We start from the raw sequence: 23860 nt of genomic DNA on the forward strand, positions 1-23860 counted from the left end.
GGGGCATAATAAAAGGAGCAGGGATTAAACTTTATAAAATATTATGGAAGAGTTACTGATCTTCCAAGTCCAATTGAATAATAAAATGTTGAAAAACAATTATCACTAGGGGCCAAGGTCTTGCAATGAACAATACAGTCCTCAGTTGGAAATGATCTTATTAACACACAAACATGCGCACAAACAAACTGGACTGGGGCCACTACTTTACCCAGAAGGGCATGACAACGAAGTATGTATGGTATAAATTTATTTTCCATTTTTGTTTTATTGTACTAGATCTGGGTCTCATATAGTATGTAGGCCACTTTTCTGTTGATATTCGTCATAGAATTTGATGAGAGAGTCATTTATGCGTGGTGTCACTACTTGCAAAGCCTGGTTGAAGTGCGATTTCTTCACAACCTGACTTGTTATATCTTCTTGAAGAGCAAACAAGGCGGCTTCATGACACACTGAGGAGATCTGAAAACAATGATAACATCAGAATATAGAGGTGGTCTGAAATATTGATAATATCAATATAAACTGTTAACCCTAGTTTTTCAACCAATCACATGCAAGACATTGTACTTACTCATGAAGAGTGCACAGATTGTACAGTATTTAGGAAGAGAGTTATTAAAAGGCTGATCTATTTATAGCTACCCTGAGAAAGTAGTACAAACACAAAATCAAGGCTATAAAGTGTCATCATTAAGAAACCACATTCTGTCACACTATGCTCACTCTCAACCTGGTTTTGTAACAATAAAGATCTCCCTTCCAAGCCTCTATTAAATACATACAGGTAATCAAAACATGATGATCAAAACATCTATAAATACAACCTGAAAACATCTTTTATTGGTAATATTGTCTTAGTCTTTGGTAAAATTATTATTTCACAACAAATGTAAAACGATTCTTTCAAATGATAACCTACAGGAAAGTTAATAAAAGAGAAATCCCAAAACAGATCTGAAACTTTCATAAATGTATAGAGAACTTTGCTAAATCTTGTGATAACAAAATAATAATCATTTTCAACTACTGTAAAACCACAATTAATATATGCTAATGTCCAAGTTATAGTGTCTTTAATAATTACTTGTATATTGCAGACTATTATCTTTAAATAAATTTATGATGATTCATATTTATTAATAAACTTAAGGCATAAGGTGTTCATTGCAGTGATAGTTTGTTGCCAGAATGTTTGTGTATAAATAAAGGGAGAGCACTGCTGGTTTCATTAAAATGGTTCTGGCATATTTGGCATATTATTTATAAAAAAGCCTTTCAGAATTATAAAATAAATTGTAACATTAAGAAACTAAAATATTTCCACCAGTACAGACAAGTCTGAAAGTAGTATTTGGACTTTGAATTTAAGTCCAATTCTTCAAAACAATGCAAAATTAAAAATCTGGATCATATCAAGGCCTAGACCCTCAAAATTAATATTTTACTTGGTCTTCAATTTATTTGCAATGGCTCAAAACAGCTATGCACTGCAGCATAATCGAATAACAAGAGGGCCATGATGGCCCTATATCGCTCACCTGAGTAGAGTTGCTTGCTTGGACAAAATTCTTAGCTAAAGCTTTAAAAGCATGAAAATTAGGGGAGTGAGTCAAGGTAAAGATTATGCAAGATTACTTTTGAAATCTGTAAAACAAGAGGACCATGATGGTCCTGAATCGCTCACCTATCCCAACATGACCCAGTGTTGAACTGAGTATGATGTCGTTATTTCTATTATTTGACACAGTGACCTAGTTTTTGAGCACATGTGACCTAGATATCATCAAGATAAAAAATTCTGACCAATTTTCATGAAGATCCATTGAAAAATATGGCCTCTAGAGAGGTCACAAGTTTTTCTATTATTTGACCTAATGACCTAGTTTTTGAAGGCACGTGACCCACTTTTAAACATGACCTAGATATCATCAAGGTGAACATTCTCACCAATTGTCATGAAGATCTCATGAAAAATATGGCCTCTAGAGAGGTCACAAGGTTTTTCTATTTTTCGACCTACTGACCTAGTTTTTGATCCCACGTGACCCAGTTTCGAACTTGACCTAGATATCATCAAGGTGAACATTCTGACCAATATTCATGAAGATCTCATGAAAAATATGGCCTCTAGAGAGGTCACAAGGTTTTTCTATTTTTAGACCTACTGACCTAGTTTTTGACCGCACTTGACCCAGTTTCGAATCTGACCTAGATATCATCAAGGTAAACATTCTGACCAATTTTCATGAAGTTCCATTGAGAAATATGGCCTCTAGGGAGTCACAAGGTTTTTCTATTTTTAGACCTACTGACCTAGTTTTTGACCGCACGTGACCCAGTTTCGAACTTGACCTAGATATCATCAAGGTAAACATTCTGACCAATTTTCATGAAGATCCATTGAGAAATATGGCCTCTAGAGAGGTCACAAGGTTTTTCTATTTTTAGACCTACTGACCTAGTTTTTGACCCCACGTGACCCAGTTTCGAACCTGACCTAGATATCATCAAGGTGAACATTCTGACCGATATTCATGAAGATCTCATGAAAAATATGGCCTCTAGAGAGGTCACAAGGTTTTTCTATTTTTAGAACTACTGACCTAGTTTTTAACCCCACGTGACCCAGTTTCGAACTTGACCTAGATATCATCAAGGTGAACATTCTGACCAACTTTCATGAAGATCCATTGAGAAATATGGCCTCTAGAGAGGTCACAAGGTTTTTCTATTTTTAGACCTACTGACCTAGTTTTTGACCCCATGTGACCCAGTTTCGAATTTGACCTAGATATCATCAAGGTGAACATTCTGACCAATATTCATGAAGATCTCATGAAAAATATGGCCTCTAGAGAGGTCACAAGGTTTTTCTATTTTTAGACCTACTGACCTAGTTTTTGAACCCACGTGACCCAGTTTCAAACTTGACCTAGATATCATCAAGGTGAACATTCTGACCAATTTTCATGAAGATCTTGTGAAAAATATGGCCTCTAGAGAGGTCACAAGGTTTTTCTATTTTTAGAAATACTGACCTAGTTTTGGACCGCATGTGACCCAGTTTCGAACCTGACCTAGATATCATCAAGATAAGCATTCTGACCAATTTTCATAAAGACCCCATGAAAAATGTGACCTCTAGAGTGGTCACAAGCAAAAGTTTACGCACGGACGCACGCACGGACGGACGGACGGACGGACGACGGACGCTGCACGATCACAAAAGCTCACCTTGTCACTTTGTGACAGGTGAGCTAAAAATACTACAGGACTGGTGGTACAAATCTTTTTGCTGTAGGTTAGAAAACAAGAGAGTAGGTCAATAGGTCACAAGGAAGATTTTAGAAGTGTTTCCTTTCGGTTGCCATGGAAACCAGATTTCTGTATGGAATTCAATTCTTTTAACAATTTTTAAAGAGAACCATCCAAAAAGCATCCCTGTGAAGTTTCATCAAAATTGGCCTGGTGGTTTAGGAGGAGATGTTGTTTAAAGGAAAGTGCCGGATGCCGGACGGCGAGCGATCACAATAGCTCACCCTGAGCCTTTGGCTCAGATGAGCTAAAAACAGATAAAACAAATATAAAGAGCGATCATGACCCCAACTATCAAATAATGAAATATATACACAAACCTCAGCTCCAGAGTACCCTGAAGTACAATCCGCCAGCCAAGATGCTGTACAATCTGTGTCAACAGGCATTTTACTTAGGTTGATCCTGAATATCTCAGCTCTAGTGGGTAGATCCGGTAATGGAACATACAACACACGATCAAAACGACCTGGCCTCAACAACGCCTATTTCAGAATAGAGAGAACACATAAACTTACTGCAAAGCAACATTTGCAATCTGAGTATGACTTATTTTTTAGGAGAAAGGATTTTTGAGTTTACTGTCCTTGAATATACCATGTGAACTGTGAATAAGTCTGATGAATATCTATCAAGCATTTCATGAGTATAAGTTGTTTACAGTTTTCTTTTATTGATAGCTTTATGGGCTCCTAAAGAAGCCAAGCGTCCCCATTTGAATATATTTGGGAGAGGATGTTATAATGATGCTACAGACCAAGTTGGGAAAGATCCATCAAGTGGTTCATGAAAAGAATGTGCTCAACAGTTTTCCTATTTTAAGCTTGAGTGGCCCCTTAAGAAGTCACATGCCACAGTTGAATGCTGCTATTGATTAACTTTGATGAAGATGCATCAACTAGTTCATGAGGAGGTGTTTCAAAGGTTTTTTTTTTTATTTTAAGCTCTTGCAGTCCCTTATCGGGACAAAGTATCAAGTTGCACAAAATCTGGAGAGAACCTTACAATGATGCTACAGCCAAAGTTTGATGAAAATCAATCAGCCAGTTCGTAAGAGTATTTTTTTCTGTTTTTAGCTCTAGCTGCCCCCTGAAAGGGGCCAACTGCCCTCATTTAAATTAATTTGAGAGAGGACCTTGCCAGGATGCAACAGACCAAGTAGTGTAAAAATTCTGACCAGCAGTTTTAAAGAAGACATTTATGTAAATTGTGGACAACAATGGACGCCCAAGGATGCAAGATCTTCCACCAACACTAACAGCTCTCCCTGAACCTTCAGTTCAGGTGAGCTTGAAAGCATGTCAGAGATGAAATGTTATGGCAAGATACCTAAAACAGAGATGGAATGTTGTGGCAAGATACCTAAACCAGAGATGGAATATTATGGCAAGATACATTGATGAAATGTTATGGCAAGACACCTAAAACAGAGATGGAATGTTATGGCAAGATACCTTAACCAGAGATGGAATGTTATGGCAAGACATTGATGAAATGTTATGGCAAGATACCTAAAACAGAGATGGAATGTTATGGCAAGATACCTAAACCAGAGATGGAATATTATGGCAAGATACATTGATGAAATGTTATGGCAAGATATCTAAAACTAAGTCCAGGGAAACTTTCTAGATCTGTAATGTGTATCTCTTAATCAAATCCAGAATTATACACACAGCATAGTTACAGTATACACTGTTAATTATTGCCCACATTTAGAAGGACCAAAGGCTAATAGCTTTGACTATTGACTGGCAAGACATCTAATAAGTGTTTTATTTTATAACATCAGAAATAGAGTTTCATATCTTTCCAAGTTTAACTGTTTTAACCTTAGTCAAGATAATTTGGAGTTGATCTTATAATGTGGTAAACTGCACAATGTAGATGTGTATAAGCAGACAGGACAATTTTAGCTATTAATTACACTTCTCAGGAACAAACACCCCTATTCAAAGGAATACAAATGCTATACATTCAAAACTGTGTGTTTAGAGTTCAATTTTTCTGTGTTAAATGTGGCCATGATCAACAGGTTGAAAATACACTACCGGTGTTACAGTTAGTAATGAAACAAACGGTCTTTAGTAAGACTTTACGTTTAACTGGTTTATATCACCAAAATTTACTTAATTGCTGGCATTACAGATAATAAATTTTCAAAAATCACCTCACCCCTGAAGGAGCTTTATAACCACAATGCAGGGGCTTTATTAACTTACAGAACAACAATATAATTTACCTTGTCTATCATATCTGGTCTGTTTGTGGCAGCAACAATTGTAACATCTTTCAATGTTTCTACACCATCTATCTCTGTAAGAAGCTGGGCCAAAACACGATCTGCAACATTACTACTTCCTGACGAACTAAAATAAACAATAAATTTCTGATTTCTTTCAACAGTATTTTATTAGAGTAACAAGTTAATGCAGCATTCCTGACTGCATGTGTATAATTCTGCTGATTGTTACTGGCGGCCACATGGGTATAAATCTGCTCATTGTAAGAGGAGACTGCATGGGTATAAACCTGCTAATTGTCACAGGTGGCTACACTGGTAATGAATCAGAAATGTTGGACAAATGAAATAAGAATCTTCAGTCAATCACTACATGTAACACATATTTTCCCTTGATTTGAGCTTTAGATCTCACAGCTGCAAGACTTGTGCTCTATTTTTGAATAATAAACAAACCAGATCTGCAGTTTTTGCAACAAAGATGCCTTTAAACATACATAAAACTATTCATTTTTAAATTATTCCTTTTCATAACATCATATATTTTATAAATGCCGAAACAAGCTAATAAGAACTATTGTAATAAATATATTTTATCAATGCTACATCTCTTACCTGCCTCTTTCTATCGCTAAAGCATCAATTTCATCAAAGAAGATGATCGCTGGGGATGCTGCCCTTGCCTTTCTGAACACTTCTCTAACAGCTCGTTCTGACTCTCCTACCCACTTGCTGAACAACTCAGGACCCTGAGAAAGTTATAAACAAGCAAATTCGATGAATTGGAATCCCCCGCCGAAAGGGTCAGAGTTGAGGAACGGCAAAAAATATATCCTGCAAAAAGTTAAGAATGTTACCAAGAAGCAAATAATTTCATTAGTCAAATCAAATTACAAGAAAATGAATGGTTTGTTTGGGTGGGGGGGGGGTGAGGATACAACAGTTTACATGTTGATTATAAATATTGGTAGAAAACGAAAAATGAAAAAAAAAAAAAAAAAAAAATGGGGGGGGGGGGGGGGGGGGGGGGGAGGGGGGTGACCAATGTAAGGTGGTGACCAGGTGTAGGTACACAACATCACATGTTTATAATAAATGTGCATGGAAAAGAATGGAAGAAGTTTAATGAAATTCTTCCAATTGGTTGGTTTGTTATGTACAGATCTGTGGATTTTTAAACAATTAAAGGGCAATAACTAAATGGAAAATTGACCAATCGAAAAAAAACTTGAAGGGCATCGTCACAGTATCTTGGTTCATGTCTATTTCAAGTTTGATGAAATTCTACCTGCTAGTTACTGAGAAATGGCTGCAGACGGACATTTTTCATTAAATCAAGGGCAATAACTCTGAGGGAAATTGACCTATCAAAAAAAAAACTTGACGGGCATCAGCGCAGTATCTTGGTTCATGTCTATTTCAAATTTGATGAAATTCTACCTGTTAGTTACTGAGAAATGGCTGCAGACAGACATTTTTTATTAAATCAAGGGCAATAACTCTGAGGGAAATTGACCAATCAAAAAAAAAACTTGACGGGCATCATCGCAGTATGTTGGTTCATGTTTATTTCAAGTTTCATGAAATTCTACCAAGTAGTTACTGAGAAATGGCTGCGGACGGACGGACGGACGGACGGACAACGCCATTTCAATACCCCCCTCCCGATTTCATCGGCGGGGGATAATAAAATCAAACCTCACTCTAAAGACCACATGTTTCTTTTAAAGTTTAACTCTTACAAGGGGAGGTTTTACACACAAGACTGACTGTAACAGTGACATGCGAGACTGATTGGAGGCTTAAATTTTCCCCAGGTAAATAAAGAATTTGGAAAATAAATAGCACCTATGGATCTGCATATTATACAAATGGTTAAAGCATGTTATTTTAGAAGTACATTTACACATTAATGCATATTGTTTTTTTGCATACATGATTCTTTTACTTTCTTACAGATGTACCAGTGTTAGTCAGCATGGATAAACAGAAGTTGTATGGGAAGTGACAAATTAGTGGCTTCTCAATACAGAGATCAGAGGTCTGAATACCAGCATAGTCTAAACCACTACTCCATATACAACACCAGGAATGGTTTTCAAGGAAGGAAACTCGATTCCGATTCCTTTATGTAACAATGTTTTTCCCTTCGTGTTAAAATAAAATGATATCAACTGAACAAAACTATAGACGGTTATTACATGATAAAGCAAAATCTCACCTTTACTGCTAAAAAGTTAAGACCACTTTCGGTGGCTAAAGCTTTGGCTATCATAGTCTTGGAACATCCTGGGGGTCCATACATCAGTATGCCCCGGGGTGGGGATATACCCATCCTTGTAAAAGCCTCAGGATGCTTTAATGGCCATTCAACAGCTTGCTTTAGCTTGAGTTTTATATGTTCCTGTCCTCCAATATCACTCCATAACACCTGAATATAAACACAACTGTAACTGGTACTGACAAAGGCTTTCATTTATTGAAAGTTTTGTATCCATATATCTACTGACAAATTACAAATATCAACAACATATTGTGATATTTAGTATGTTCATATTCTATATAAACGAAAAAAAATAATAATAAGTATGCACGTGATTTATGTAAATGTATGATTTTAGTAGCAATGGCAAGTGAAACAGGGATGTAATTTATAATACGGTCTAAGGGAAACTATTTGTTTTCTGTAAAGCTGATTTATACTAATGACCATGCTTGCCTTGGTATAATCTTTTGCTATCATCTTCATTAGCCATTGCTATTCCGTTTTTTGGAAAATTAATATTATTACAACTCTGTAACTATATTGAACACTTCATGTACATGTATCAATTGTACGCCATATTATCATGTAATTTTTGCCTCATGGGTCTTACAACCTTCTGGTTGTTTATAGAATAAACTCTTGAAACTCTATCATATATCATCTGACAAATATCAATAACACATTAATATATCTGTAAAACTCTTATTCAGAAGTTATAGCAGACTAAATGGATCCATGCATATTAATGTCAACATTAGATAACACTTTATTAGTCTTCCAAAGTAAGAAGATTCAATAAAAAGGGTCAGCATAATACGAGCCGTGCCGTGGGAAAACCAACATAGTGGCTTTGCGACCAGCATGGATCCAGACCAGCCTGCGCATCCGCGCAGTCTGGTCAGGATCCATGCTATTCGCTTTCAAAGCCTATTGCTATTAGAGAAACTGTTAGCGAACAGCATGGATCCTGACCAGACTGCGCCGATGTACAGGCTGGTCTGGATCCATGCTGGTCGCAAAGCCACTATGTTGGTTTTCCCACGGCACGGCTGATATGATAAATTTCCTTTCCTTTTGAATATTCTGAGTGACTATTTTTATATACATTGTATCTGCAATAGGTGTTTTATTGGATCAGTATTCCAAAATCTAATTTTTGTATAATTCACCAGACACTAACACAAATACATTGATAAAATGATTTATGACGACAGCTCTATACAAAGAACTGCACAAAAATTACTTTTCTGTTATAGTGTCCAACTTGTGCTAAAGCCCATCTGAAAACAGAGGTCACCTTTGGAAATGCTTTATTTTCCAAGATTGCAGGACTGCTTTCACGAACATACCAGGTAAAAATCCTCTAACAAGTAATGCCACATACCTTAGGGACTTCAAGCTGCACTTCCCTCATAGCACTAGGCTGTACCATTGTCATAGCATGTTTAAAATCACCCAGTGTCAAACTAACTCTCTCCGAAGCATGGTCCTGATGCTTCATACAATGTAAACTTGCTGAACATGAAACAAATAATTCGCATTTCTTTAAAATATCGTAACACTTCATTTAAGAAAAGAAGGATCTGATATTGTGTTCTTTATAACAATTTTTTCTTTTAACCCTTACCATGCTTAATTTCTATAATGAACTTGTCCATCTTCCAATTTGGACAGTACCATTAACTGTGAAAAGTGGTGCTTACCAAAAGGATAAGACTGAATAGCGAACAGTGCAGATCGAGATCAGACTGCAAGGATGTGCAGGCTGATCGTGATCTACACTGGTAACAAAGGCAAAAGCAATTGTATCCAGCATGGTAAGGGTTAAATATTTAATATAAAAGGAAGAAGCAATCAGGTACATACGTACTATCTGAGGTGTCCTTTATAATAATGATTTTCTTTAAGTTTTACACTCTATGTTGAATGGGCAATTAAGAGAAGGAAGTTCTGTATTAAAGGAAGGAAGCAATACAACTATATCTCAAATCTTCACTTGCATTTACCTTTGATAATTTTAAACAAAGTATATGAATATAATATAATTTTTCTTTTGCTTAAAAAAGCTAAAATTTAATCAAATTATAAAGCAATATGAATATGAAAATATTAAATAAAATCTACAAGATGTTTATGAAAATATTAAATAAAATCTACAAGATGTTTTTAAAGTGTCAGCTATAATTGATTGAAACAATATGTTTAATTATTTATCTGTTTTTGAGTTTAAAGCAGTTTTTCAACAGTATTTCAGTTATGTAATGGTTGGGGCAGTTAACAAGTGTTCCAGGATTATGTACCAGTACAAACCTGTTCTCTGCAACTAACTGTCAACTGCCCAACATGAATCAAAGTTCAAGGATAAATGATTTCAGACAAAATGTCTTAAGTAAGTTTAATTAGAATAGAATATATATTTAAGCAAATGTATGATACCTTCCTTGCAAAGAGCAGCTAAATCTGCCCCAACATAACCATGTGCAGCATCTGCAACTTCCTGAATCTCTATGGTAGACAGTGCATGACTCAATTTCCTTAACATACACTGTAATATCTAAATGAGAAATAAATCAGATTTACTTTATGAGCTGTGCCATGAGAGAACCAACATAGTGCGTTTGTGACCAGTATGGATCCAGACCAGCCTGCGCATCTGGTCAGGATCCATGCTGTTCACTACCGGTAAAAGTTTCTCTAATTCCAATTGGCTTTGAAAGCGAACAGCAGGGATCCCGACCAGACTGTGCAGATACATGCTGGTCCCAAAGCCACTATGTTGTTTTTCTCATGGCTCATTATAATTATCAAACTCCTATTCATTTAAAAATTATCTGTCGGTTACCTTTTGGTTTTCTAATTCATTCAGTATCATACAAGTAAGGCAATAAAATGCCTGATACGTTTTTATGCATGTTATCTGATTAGTTATGTGCACTTTTTGCACTGACCATGTAAAATCATGCCTGGTTTGTATGACAAATATTTAGCATAAACAGTTTTGCTTCACTTCAATATAATATTCCTATTTGACCTCTAAAGAGACAGGTTCATTCAACCACTAATGAAATAGGTCCATTTGATTTTTCAACTTTATGGTGGATCTTGACACTGAACTATATTCTCTAAAAAGAAGACTAAATCAAGGGCCTTGTGCAAAATGTTTAGAACTCATATGAAATAATGATGGAAATATTATAATTTATAAACCGCTTATTAAATGTTCCTTCTTTACAAACACATTACTTACATCTCTCCTATCTAATACAGAAGGAACTCCAATCTCTATTTCTCTATCAAATCTTCCTGGTCGTCTCAAAGCGGGGTCAATCTGATCTGGTTTGCTTGTTGTACCTAACACCACCACAAACTTTTCACTTTCAACCTTTACAATGAACGAATAAATATTGTACCTTGAGTTGCATACTAATCACAATTCTAAAGAAATGTACTTAAATTCAAATGAGTAAAAAATTTGAACCATCTTCTCTTTGGACGCCCTTTTTGCCCAGTATTCTTAGAAAAAATTTCAATGAGCAAAAAGATGAAATAAATCCAAATACTAATGATTGGGCAATACTCACTGTAGAATATTCCAAATACTTTTATTTACATAAATATTTGCAAACTATGTAACTAACAATTCTAAAACTGGCATGCCAGATTTTGTTCAAAATGATCATAAACAATCATTAAACACAAACTAGAGCTATCACTTAATGCAGCTGATACCCTGAACATTTTTTGTCAGAGGAAAGAAGACTTTTTGTGCCCCCAATGAGTGGTGGGGGCCATATAGATTTGGTCTTGTACGTGCGTGCATGCATGCGTGCATCTGTCCATCCGTCCGAAGTTCGTGACGCACCTAGCTCAAAAAGTATTTGATATTGAATTGATAAAACCTTGCACGAGTCTTTATCATGATATGAACTTGTGCACCTCCTATTTTTCGTCAGGCTCCGCCCCCTATTTTTAGAGTTATGGCCCCTGAAATAGTCAAAAAATGCACATTTTTACCTTGTGACACGCCTAGCTCAAAAAGTATTTGATATAGATTCATGAAACCTTGCAAGGGTCTTAATCATGATATGAACTTGCGCACCTCCTATTTTTCATTTTGGTCTGCCTCCTATTTTAAGAATTATGGCCCCTGAAATAGGCAAAAATGCACATTTTCACCTTGTGATGCGCCTAGCTCAAAAAGTATTTCGTATAAATTGATTAAAGCTTGTATGAGTCTTTATCATGATATGAACTTGTGCACCTCCTATTTTTTGTCTGGCTCCGCCCCCTATTTTCAGAGTTATGGCCCCTGAAATAGTCAAAAATGCACATTTTCACCTTGTGACGTGCCTAGCTCAAAAAGTATTTCATATAAATTGATTAAAGCTTGTACGAGTCTTTATCTTGATATGAACTTGTGCACCTCCTATTTTTTGTCTGGCTCCGCCCCCTATTTTCAGAGTTATGGCCCCTAAAATAGTCAAAAATGCACATTTTCACCTTGTGACGCACCTAGCTCAAAAAGTATTTAATATAAATAGTTGAAAACTTGCATAAGTCTTTATCATGATATAAACTTGCAAACCTCTTATTTTTTGACTGGATCCTCCCCCTATTTTTAAAGTTATGGCCCCTGAAATAGTAAAACAAGGGTGCAGAATGTCACAATATACGCCCGTCACAGCAAATTTGTTTACACTAGCACCTGTATTTGCAAATGGAATTTTAATTTTCTAGTTGTTTACAATGTTGTTTTTTTTAGAAATTATTGTAATTCTTTTATTTTTCTAAGTCCACAAAAAAAATCCTTACCAGGTAGAGATACCTTAAAATACACCCAAAATTTGAAAGTAATATCAATGTTGTACCACAGAAAAGTGGTCTTGGTTTTTCCCTACGGTCAATTATAAAAAAGTTACAACGTAAGTTATTTATAGTAACAACTAAGGGAAGTTAATCTTTAAAGAGAAAAAAAAAAAAAAAAAAAAAAAAAAAAAAAAAAAAAAAAAAAAATCGAAAAAAAAAAATTACAAGTCCACACAAAAATCCTTACCAGGTAGAGATAGCTCAAAATACACCTCAGAATTGGATGTAACATGCATGTTGTACTACAGAAAAGTGGTCTCGATTTTTCCCTACGACTTGTAATGAAAAAGTTACAATATAAGCTATTTATAGTAACAGCAAAGGGAAGTAATTCAAAAGAAGGGACCAGTGCATGACACTCCGTCTCATGATGGTGTACAATTGTGCCAAGTTACATCAAAATCCCTACATGCATGAAGAAGAAATGCTCCAGACAAAGTCATTCTTGTATCTGACCTTTGACCTTTAAGTGTGACCTTGACCTTAGACCGAGGGACCTGGTTCTTGCGCATGACACTCCGTCTCATGCTTGTGAACATTTGTGCCAAGTTGTATCAAAATCCTCAATGCATGAAGAAGAAATGCTCCGGACAAAGTTTTCATTCTTGTATCCTTTGACCTCTAAGTGTGACCTTGACCTTACCCCTAGGGACCTGGTTCTTGCGCATGACACTCCGTCTCATGATGGTGAACAATTTTGCCAAGCTACATCAAAGTCCTTTCATGCATGAAGAAGATATGCTCCGGACAAAGTTTTCATTCTTGTATCCTTTGACCTCTAAGTGTGACCTTGACCTTAGACCTAGGAACCTGGTTCTTGCGCACGACACTCCCTCTCATTATGGTGAACAACTGTGCCAAGCTACATCAAAATCATTCCATGCATGAAGAAGATATGCTCCGGACAAAGTCATTCTTGAATTTTTCATTCTTGTATCCTTTGACCTCTAAGTGTGACCTTGACCTTAGACCTAGGGACTGGTTTTTGCGCATGACACTCCGTCTCATGATGATGAACAATTGTGCCAACTTTCATCAAAATCCCTCCATACATGAAGAAGATATGCTCCGGACAAAGTCATTCTTGAATTTGACCTTTGACCTCTAAGTGTGACCTTGACCTTAGACCTAGGGACCTGGTTCTTGCGCATGACACTCCGTCTCATGATGGTGAACAACTGTGCCAAGTTTCATCAAAATCGCTCCATGCATGTAGAAGATATGCTCCGGACAAGGTCTGTGGACGCCGCCCGCCCGCCCGCCCAACTGCCCATCCGCCCGCCAGGGGCGTTCCCATAATACGTCCCGTTTTTCAAACGGGCGTATAAAAATGCACATTTTCACCTAATTATGTGCCTAGCTCAAAAAGTATTTAATGTAAATTCATGAAACCTTGCTTGAGTCTTTATCATGATGTGACCTTTCACACTTGGCATTTTTCTTGAGAATCTTTGTCCTAATTACAGAGTTATGGCCCTTGAAATAGCCAAAATAGTGGATTTTTTGTTTGTGATGCTCACAGCTCAAAAATATATGGCCTAGAATAATGAATCCTTTTCATAAAATGTTTGTTTAGGCTAAACTCCATTAACACTGCAAACATTTGAATTATTGCCCCTTATTCGTGACATGTACCAATGGGGGGCACACCCTGTGTCCTACAGACACATTCTAATTTTAGGTATGGTTGATACCCTCACCCCACCCCCTTTGTCTAGCCAAGAGTAAAATATTTCAATATGTCATGCACATTTCCACTTCTTGGAGATCATGTTTACGAGGTTTCAGCAGAAAAAAATTGTGGGTGGAGAAAACTGTATGGGTGGAGCTGCCGGTATACTTATCTCTACCCACCTCAGAATAAAATATCAGGAATATCTACACTTAATGGTAATCACATGTATGATGTTTCATTGGAATCCATTCAAAACATGTGGAAGTAGTTCACACTACAAACTTGAGGGATAATGGACACACTGGAGACCCAACATCTATCCAGCTTACGAAAAACTGTGTCATGTATGTCTACGTTTCATGATGTTCATATCTGTGTAACTTTTTTTGTAGGAAGGTTGGGTGGGGGTGGTGGTGTGTGTGTGTGGGAGGGGGGTGGGGGCATCTCTCAAGGATGCAACTCCCCATATCTATCCCAGAAAAACATGTTGCTTACTTGTTTATGCTCCAGTCATTAAATGCATTGAGTTTCAGAAGAATTTCTTTAAAACTGTATGAAGTTGCTAAACAACTTTTCATGTCACAAACTTGAGGGGAAATGCCAGCATGGATGCCCTCCACCACTGTGCCCCCCCCCCCCCCCCCCCCCCCCCCCAACGAAAAATGATGTAGCGCACATCTATGCTTCATGTGATTATATGTACATGTATGAATAAAGTTTCAATGGAACACCTTTTAAATTGTGAAAGTATATTGCTGCACAAACTTTTTGCAATGGAACGACCAACCAATGGTCTGACAAACCAACTAACCAACCATGGCTTCAGTATTCCCCCCTAAACTTTATTTATGGGAGTATAATTATTGATATAGTGAATACATTTGCTCTTTATTAAACCATAAAATAATGCTGACACAAAAGCTAGTCTATAGTTTTACCTTTACCACAAACATGTAAGTTATTTACAGTGCCAAACTTTCACCTACATTATTTATTCCATCCATCTGTGTAAGCAGGCAGGCCACCACTCTTTTCTCCACCTCACTGTGACTGCTGTCTCTCCGAGGACATAATGTCTCCACATCATCTATCACAATAACACTGGGAGCACTGAAATAATTTTTATGTACATTGCCTGAAACTAAAATTTAGTTTTGAAAAGTTAAGGATTTTTAGAATAAAACAAGAGCTGTCACTAATGGTGACAAATGCCCCCGCAGCACCTTGACCTTTGTCCTGGTGACCCCAAAGTCAGTAGGGGTGGTGTACTCAATAAGTACTACCAGTATGTGAAGTTTGAAGGTCCTGGGTGAAGTGGTTCGCATGTAAAGTGCCTTCATGCAAAAAGTTAACGTTGGCCCCTGTGACCTTGACCTTTGACCTGGTGACCCCAAAGTCAGTAGGGTTGAGGTACTCATAAAATACTATCAGCATGTAAAGTTTGAAGGTCCTTAGTGAAGTGGTTCGCGAGTAAAGTGCCTTCATGCAAAAAGTTAACATCGGCTCCTGTGACCTTGACCTTTGACCTGGTGACCCCAAAGTCAGTGTAAGTGGTGTACTCAATAAGTATTATCAGCATGTGAAGTTTGAAGGTCCTGGGTGCAGTGGTTAGCGAGTAAAGTGCCTTCATGCAAAAAGTTAATGTTGGCCCCTGTGACCTTGACCTTTGACCTGGTGACCCCAATGTCAGTAGGGGTGGTGTACTCAATAAGTACTATCAGCATGTGAAGTTTGAAGGTCCTGGGTGCAGTGGTTCGCGAGTAAAGTGCCTTCATGCAAAAAGTTAACGTTGGCCCCTGTGACCTTGACCTTTGACCTGGTGACCCCAAAGTCAGTAGGGGTGGTATACTCAATAAGTACTATCAGCATGTGAAGTTTGAAGGTCCTGGGTGCAGTGGTTCGCGAGTAAAGTGCCTTCATGCAAAAAGTTAACGTTGTGACGAACGAACGAACAAACTAACGGACGGACAGTTGAAAACTAATATGCCTCCCTTTGGGGGCATAATAAAATGTTTGATTACCTCCCTTTGACTGAATTTTATTCCATAGACCTCTTCATATTCTAAAATGAAAACTTGACTTGAAGCATCTTACATGAGCTTGAAAACTTATCAATATTTTACCAGCAATTTGCTATGCAATGTGATGTGTACTTTTTATTCCATTAGGAAGTCTAGGTTATTGTCCTTTAAATGGCAAATACATATAATTAGGCCACAAAAAAATTCTTTGTTTCCTGACAAAGGGCTTTCCTTGTCGTGCCCGAAGGCTAGCTCAACCCTTCTGCCAAATATTTATATTTTTCTGGTAGATGTGAGCTCTTTGGGTGCTACACACCTGGGATCACTTATTTGTCCCAATGAACAAATATTGAAACTGAAACAAAGTAATAATTATCTTAGATAATATATTTATTATACATATAGGTAAACTATCTCTATATATGCATGTACATCAAGAAGGCAAGTGTAATGAAGCATATACACTTGCTCTTGATTATTGCAATACAAAGACATAGATTAAAGGTTAGTACAATTCAGGTCGGGGACCGGGGTAGACAAGGATAATGGTAATTTATTATGTCAAGTATAGGGTTATAGGATGGAAAAGATGTACGGATTTATAGTAAAGAATATTTGGGTGAAATTGTTACACTGAATCTTAAAAGGGGTGTACTCGATTTAATTACAACAAAAACAATTTTAGTATGCTTTATATTTTATTTAAGAAGATGTAAAACAATTAAAATCAGAACAACAAGTGCAGTTTTGCAATTTTATGTTAAAAAGTTGAAAAAAATATTCTCCAAGGCCATAAAAACATTTAGGGTCGGGCCAAAAATTTAGGGTAGAATCGGGATACCGGAAACAAACAATTTTTTTTATGCCTTATTTAGGCACAGAAAGATTTTGGTATTTTCATTCTTCTATGGAAACAACCTGTATTATCCAGATATCGTATGCTGTTTTTGAGAACAGTCTTTGCCAGGAACATAAATCTTGCTGATTTAAAAACAGATGAAAACATTTTTATACATTTACTGTCCAAGTATGAAATGAGACTTTAGACAATAAAGGAGTATCAAAAGTTTCACCAGTTTTGATATTCCTGACTGACATTTTACTGTTTTGTAAGTACTTAAACCATAATCTGGTTGCATTTGTTGAAATAGCTTAAATAGAAGTTTGATTTATAGCTATATTCATTTACATTTTTTTTAAAACTGGGACCCTCAGTATGCATTAATCTTCTGTAAATTGAAAAACCTCATTGGTGGCATGTGGAGGAACATGGCATGTATAAAAGGTAGGGATGGGAACGAATACTGAAATCAATATTCGAATATTCGGTTTGCCATATTCGAATATTTTCGAATATTCGGTTTGTTTTAATGGAAGTTTTAAATTCTTATTAAGTGATTGGCATATACACAACGTATTCATTTGTTTAAAGCGTGGATCATTGTACGTAATAAGGCCAAAAAATGTTTGTTTCGGGTAACCCGATCCTACCTAGCAAAACCCGCCGATCCTAGCGTTTTATTTCACGATTCTGTCAGTATAATCATGAACATATTTAACTAATTCAGTGTTTTAGCTTCAAAATGATATACAAAAAAATCAAAACGATTATAATTTAGACCGTCGCAATTTTATCCAAAAATAGCAGGTCGTTCCATTTAAACACGTGATGCGCTGTTGTATTACCGCTGCCATTTTAAAAATTTTCAATCGGCGTGTAAAATCGTCGTGTAAAAAGCAAGAAAGGCAGACTTAAACCACCTCCTTCAACATGAACTTATGCATCAATCATATGTTATTTCTTGATTTTATTATAAAGTACTTCAAAATTTAATTCGAATACGGCCGATTGCGGATGAAAACCGATTCTGCGGATGGACTGAAACGTCGTACAAAATATTGTGAAAAGATCGGCAATATCTGCAAGTTTGGTATTGTTTTCGAAAAATAAAATTCTACAACTTGTTACATAAAACAGGCGCCAGTAAAAATGAACAAAAGATAAAAAGATATCATATTAACGCCTAATACAAACTGATAATCCATAGCGATGACCCCAGGTAATTATGCAATGCAATTTTCTTGTTAATTGGACATCTTTTGATATGTATCTGACACATTGACACCTGTTACAAACTGTTAATCCGTAACGATGGCCCCTGTCAACTATGCATTGCTATTTTCTTGTTAATTGGACATCTTTTGATACTCGATAAACAAACATGAAATGGTTTTATTCTGCAGAATTAGCATGCTCATATTGCCCAAAAGCAATGATACTTATTTTGGAAAAAAAATACAATAATTTACGAATATTCGAATTTGATTTTCATATTCGAATATTTGACCGATTTTCGAATATTCATTCCCATCCCTAACAAGAGCCATGTCAGACATGGCTAATCCCCCCACCGTGCATATCATAATTGAAGGATGTGGTCCGCATCAGGGCTTTTAAGATGTGGAAGAAAGAATAAGTCAGTAGTGAGGTGGTTTACTGCTAAATTTTATTAATTTTCATGAAGAGTATAGCTATGACGTTTTTCTATATGGCTACTGTAAAAAGAAGGAATGGAAAGCTAACAGGGAACAAGAGTGCCAGAATGTCACAATATATGCCCGTCAAAGCAAATTTCTTTACTCTAGCAGCTGTATTTGCAAATGGAATGTTAATTTTGTGGTTGTTTAGTAATCATTGTAAGTCTTTTGTTTTTTAAAGTCCACAAAAAACTCCTTACTAGGTAGAGATACCTTATATATAATAAAATTAATAAAATACACCTAAAACTGGAGAGTAACATCTATGCTGTACCACAGAAAAGTGGTCTTGTTTTTTCCCTAGGGTCAATTATAAAAATGTTACAATATAAGTTATTTATAGTAACAACTAAGGGAAGTTAATCTTTAAAAAAAAAAATAAAAAACAAGAGCTGTCTCCATAGGATGACACATGCCCCCGATGGCACTTTGAATGAATAGTTATGGCCGATGTTAGAGTTTAGGACCTTTGACCTACAGAGCTGGGTCTTGCGCGCAACACGTCGTCTTACTGTGTCACACATTCATGCGTAGTTATTTTAAAATCCATGCATGAATGACAAAGATATGGACCGGATACACCCATCAATGCACTATCATGAAAAATGACCTTTAACGTCTAAGTGTGACCTTGACATTTGAGCTACGGACCTGGGTCTTGCGCACGACACGTCGTCTTACTGTGGTACACATTCATGCCAAGTTATTTGAAAATCCATCCATGGATGACAAAGATATGGACCGGACACGCCCATCAATGCACTATCCTTTAACGTCTAAGTGTGACCTTGACCTTTGAGCTACGGACCTGGGTCTTGCGCGCGACACGTCGTCTTACTGTGGTACACATTCATGCCAAGTTATTTGAAAATCCATCCATGGATGACAAAGATATGGACCGGACACGCCCATCAATGCACTATCCTTTAAAGTCTAAGTGTGACCTTGACCTTTGAGCTACGGACCTGGGTCTTGCGCACGACACGTCGTCTTACTGTGGTACACATTCATGCCAAGTTATTTGAAAATCCATCCATGGATGACAAAGATATGGACCGGACACGCCCATCAATGCACTATCCTTTAATGTCTAAGTGTGACCTTGACCTTTGAGCTACGGACCTGGGTCTTGCGCGCGACAAGTCGTCTTACTGTGGTACACATTCAAGCCAAGTTATTTGAAAATCCATCCATAGATGACAAAGATATGGACCGGACACGAAAATTGCGGACAGACTGACAGACTGACAGACCGACAGACGGACAGACGGTTCAAAAACTATATGCCTCCCTTAGGGGGCATAAAAATTGCAAGTCCACACAAAAATCTTTATCAGGAAGAGACTGGTCAAAATACACCTCAAAATTGGATTTAGCATGTTTGTTGTACTACAGAAAAGTGGTCTCGATTTTTCCCTACGACTAGTAATGAAAAAGTTACAATAAAAGCTATTTAAAGTAACAACAAAGGGAAGTAATTCTAAAGAAGGGAACTGCGCATGACACTTCGTTTTATGATGGTGTATAATTGTGCCAAGTTACATCAAAATCCCTCTATGCATGAAGAAGAAATGCTTCGGACAAAGTCATTCTTGTATCTGACCTTTGGCCTCTAAGTGTGACCTTGACCTTAGGCCTAGTGACCTGGATCTTGCGCATGACACTCCGTCTCGTGGTGGTGAACATTTGTGCCAAGTTATATCAAAATCCCTCAATGCATGAAGAAGAAATGCTCCGGACAAGGTTTTTATTCTTGTATCCTTTGACCTCTAAGTGTGACCTTGACCTTAGACCTAGGGACCTGGTTCTTGCGTATGACACTCCGCCTCATGGTGGTAAACATTTGTGCCAAGATATATCAAAATCCCTCCATGCATGAAGAAGATATGCTCCGGACAAATTTTTTTAAGAAAATATGATAAAGGGGAATAACTCAAAAAATAGGCAAGGTAGAGTTATTGTTCTTGCACACTGAACTTCCTCCCAATGTGTTCTATCAGTGTATGAAGTTTGAAGAAAATCCCTCCAGTACTTTTGGGGTTATGCTCCGGACAAAATGTTTTAAGAAAATATGATAAAGGGGAATAACTCAAAAAATAGGCAAGGTAGAATTATTGTTCTTGCACTCTGCACTTCCTCCCAATGTGTTCTATCAGTGTATGAAGTTTGAAGAAAATCCCTCCAGTACTTTTGGAGTTATGCTCCGGACAAAATTTTTTAAGAAAATAAGATAAAGGGGAATAACTCAAAAAATAGGCAAGGTAGAGTTATTGTTCTTGCACACTGCACTTCCTCCCAATGTGTTCTATCAGTGTATGAAGTTTGAAGAAAATCCCTCAAGTACTTTTGGAGTTATGGTCCGGACAAAGATCATTGCGGACGCACGGACGGACGGACGGAGAGCATTTCTAATATCCCCTTCACCTTTGGTGGGGGGATAAATAAAAGGTGATTGTTTCTTTACTCCAAATCTTTAAAAGGACTTTTATTTATGATCAATGTTTTGGAGATATCTTTTTAAACTACTGCATACTGAAATGCATTCTAAAATCAATAAATTGTAAATAATGTTTGAATACTGTTTGCACAGACATACCTGTATAACAATTATTACTGATAACAGCAGAAGGAGCTAGATGTAAGATTAATAAACATTTATTCGGATTTTGGAACAGCAACTAAAATGCTTGAAATTAGTGAAGTTCTCATCAGCCTAATTGGCTTAATAACAGTGTCAGTAGTGTTAGCCTCTTGTGTGAAATTTCGCTTCCGAAGACCAACACGACATTCATATATAGATGTGAAAAGGCAGAACAGACAAAGAAAATATGAATTAAGACTGATGAAAGATGTTAAACAGAACAGAGGTACACAAACAGACCCAAGAAAGACATCATCAGTCACTGTTCAAACGAAAATATGTACATTCACAGAAAGGATAACAAACTTTGGTACAGAACAAATAAACTCCAGTGAAATATTTGACAACTGTTGTGAGATCTGTGTGCCAAATGCTGAGAAAGAAGCTGTGGGATTTTGTAAATCATGTGAAAAATTCATGTGTTTGAACTGTTGTAAACATCATGAAAAAATTCCTTTATCTGACAGCCATACATTATTAGGTAAAGAAAACTATCAAAAAGTGAAAGAAAAGAACCCAAAGATTTCAAATCAGCTTGTTCCAGTCCAGAGATATTCTTTTGAAGAATGTCAGAGTACAGAGTGTAACTGCAGGAAAGACCATTCCATAGAAATATTTGGCTTAGGAAATATCCCGGTTTCAGGAGAAATATGCTGTATTCTTAAAACTAATAGTAATGGCTGGAAGCTATCTTACAAATACCAAGACGACAACACTGGAGCTATGCAGGACTCAGAAATTTTACGGCAAAACTCTAGGGCAAATGATTTTTGTACACTAGAACACTATGTGAATAGAAGTTTAAAAGATATAAACAAAAATGCTATCTACTTCACAATGCCACAAGCAACGACAGTTTGGAAATATAAATGTGATAGGGAAATACTAAAGAATGTGCCAGTCAATTCTTACGCACGCTATTCCAATACAAACAAAAGCAGTACAACTGAAGCATTCTACAAAAATGGTCAGTGTTTTGGAATAGCTGCCTTTGATAAAGGCCTTGCAATCTCTCTCTTCATACAAACCAGTTACGCTCTCCCAGACTGGCAAGTACAGTATGTCACCTTTACAGGAGCAGTGAAAAAGCAAATCTACTACGACAATAAAGATCAGCCATTGTTCAAGGAACCAAAGCATCTCACATCAAATGACGCACAAAATGTTCTGTATGTCTCTGATCAAGGCGCCAACTCAATCATTGCCTTAGACCCAAAAGGAACCGTGCTGTTTAAATTTATCCACGAAACAATAAAATGTCCACAAGGACTTACACGTGATGATGAAGGAAATATCTATGTTGCCTGTGACAACAAGGTTATACAAATAAACCAACATGGAACTAAGTCCAGGATCATTCTGAGCTCTGATGAAGCAGAACCAAAAATGCTGATTGACGTCTGCTTCAACAAAGTTTCACAGAAATTTGCAGTTGTGAACAAGTCTGCAGAAGTGACTGTTTTTAAGTTCCTTCCTTAAACAAAGATATCTCTTTTTTTCTAAATTAAATCATTGCCTTCTAATTTTATTCACATATATCATGTTTCTGTTTGCTTGTTCAACAGTTATTTTGTGTAATGCAACGAAAACTTAATTCGGAAATTTACTCAGATAAATGTAAATTGTACATATACTTACCGACATCTTGCATCATCAAAAATATTTTTCAGTTTTGTCTCTGTCTCTCCATAAAACCTGAAATGTATGTAATCATAACACTGTCTTTGTATCAAGTTACCTCAATAAAACTGATGAAAATAGAATACTGAAAACAAAGACTTAATAATTTATTATGATTCTTTCTTACTAAAGTTAAAACACATGATATTAAAGACAGAACTGTTGAAAAAATATCTGCCCCTCCATCCAGATGCTGCAGGCTAAACTATGCCATGGGCACAACTTTGCCTCTTTGCTAGTCCCAGTTCCTCCTAGAAAACTGACACAAACCAAAGCCTGACCATTTCTTTATAACCAAGCTAAAAGGTTTTGTTGGGTTTAATGTTGAATTTAACATCACACTGACACAATTATTTGTCATACAGCAACCATGCAGCTTTTGATGGTGGAGTAAGACCCTAGATGGTCATCTGTGCATTATTTTATCACCTGTGAGCACCTGGGTAGAACCACCGACCTTCCATAAGCCAACTAGATGGCTTCCTCACATGAAGAATTCAATGACCCAAGCAAGGCATGAACCCACATCAGTGAGGGGCAAGTGATTCAAAGTCAACAATCTTAACCACTCTGCCACAGAGGCCCCTCAAGGTAGAGGAAGTATATACTA

At 36.8% G+C, this 23860-nt stretch overlaps 2 protein-coding genes across 3 annotated transcripts in view; one reads left to right on the forward strand and one right to left on the reverse strand.

Moving 5' to 3' along the window:
• Positions 1-237: 237 nt before the first annotated feature.
• Positions 238-23860, reverse strand: part of LOC123557932 (ribosome biogenesis protein SPATA5-like) — a 49879-nt gene continuing 26256 nt past the window's right edge. For both annotated transcript variants that reach the window (XM_045349738.2, XM_045349739.2), the window contains exons 6-15: positions 23209-23265; positions 15357-15480; positions 11077-11211; positions 10266-10383; positions 9214-9344; positions 7785-7994; positions 6179-6312; positions 5564-5690; positions 3642-3806; positions 238-465 (exon numbers count right to left, since the gene is read on the reverse strand). In XM_045349738.2, coding sequence (XP_045205673.2) covers positions 289-465; positions 3642-3806; positions 5564-5690; positions 6179-6312; positions 7785-7994; positions 9214-9344; positions 10266-10383; positions 11077-11211; positions 15357-15480; positions 23209-23265 — 1378 coding nt within the window. In that variant the 3' untranslated portion in view covers positions 238-288. The remainder of the gene's footprint in view (positions 466-3641; positions 3807-5563; positions 5691-6178; positions 6313-7784; positions 7995-9213; positions 9345-10265; positions 10384-11076; positions 11212-15356; positions 15481-23208; positions 23266-23860) is intronic.
• LOC123557933 (uncharacterized) lies at positions 21407-23333 on the forward strand. The gene has a single exon (XM_045349740.2). It carries the CDS (start codon positions 21613-21615, stop codon positions 23047-23049), a length of 1437 nt encoding a protein of 478 aa, XP_045205675.2. The 5' UTR covers positions 21407-21612; the 3' UTR covers positions 23050-23333.

This window comes from Mercenaria mercenaria, chromosome 5, assembly GCF_021730395.1.
Source record: "Mercenaria mercenaria strain notata chromosome 5, MADL_Memer_1, whole genome shotgun sequence".
Lineage (NCBI taxonomy): Eukaryota > Metazoa > Mollusca > Bivalvia > Venerida > Veneridae > Mercenaria > Mercenaria mercenaria.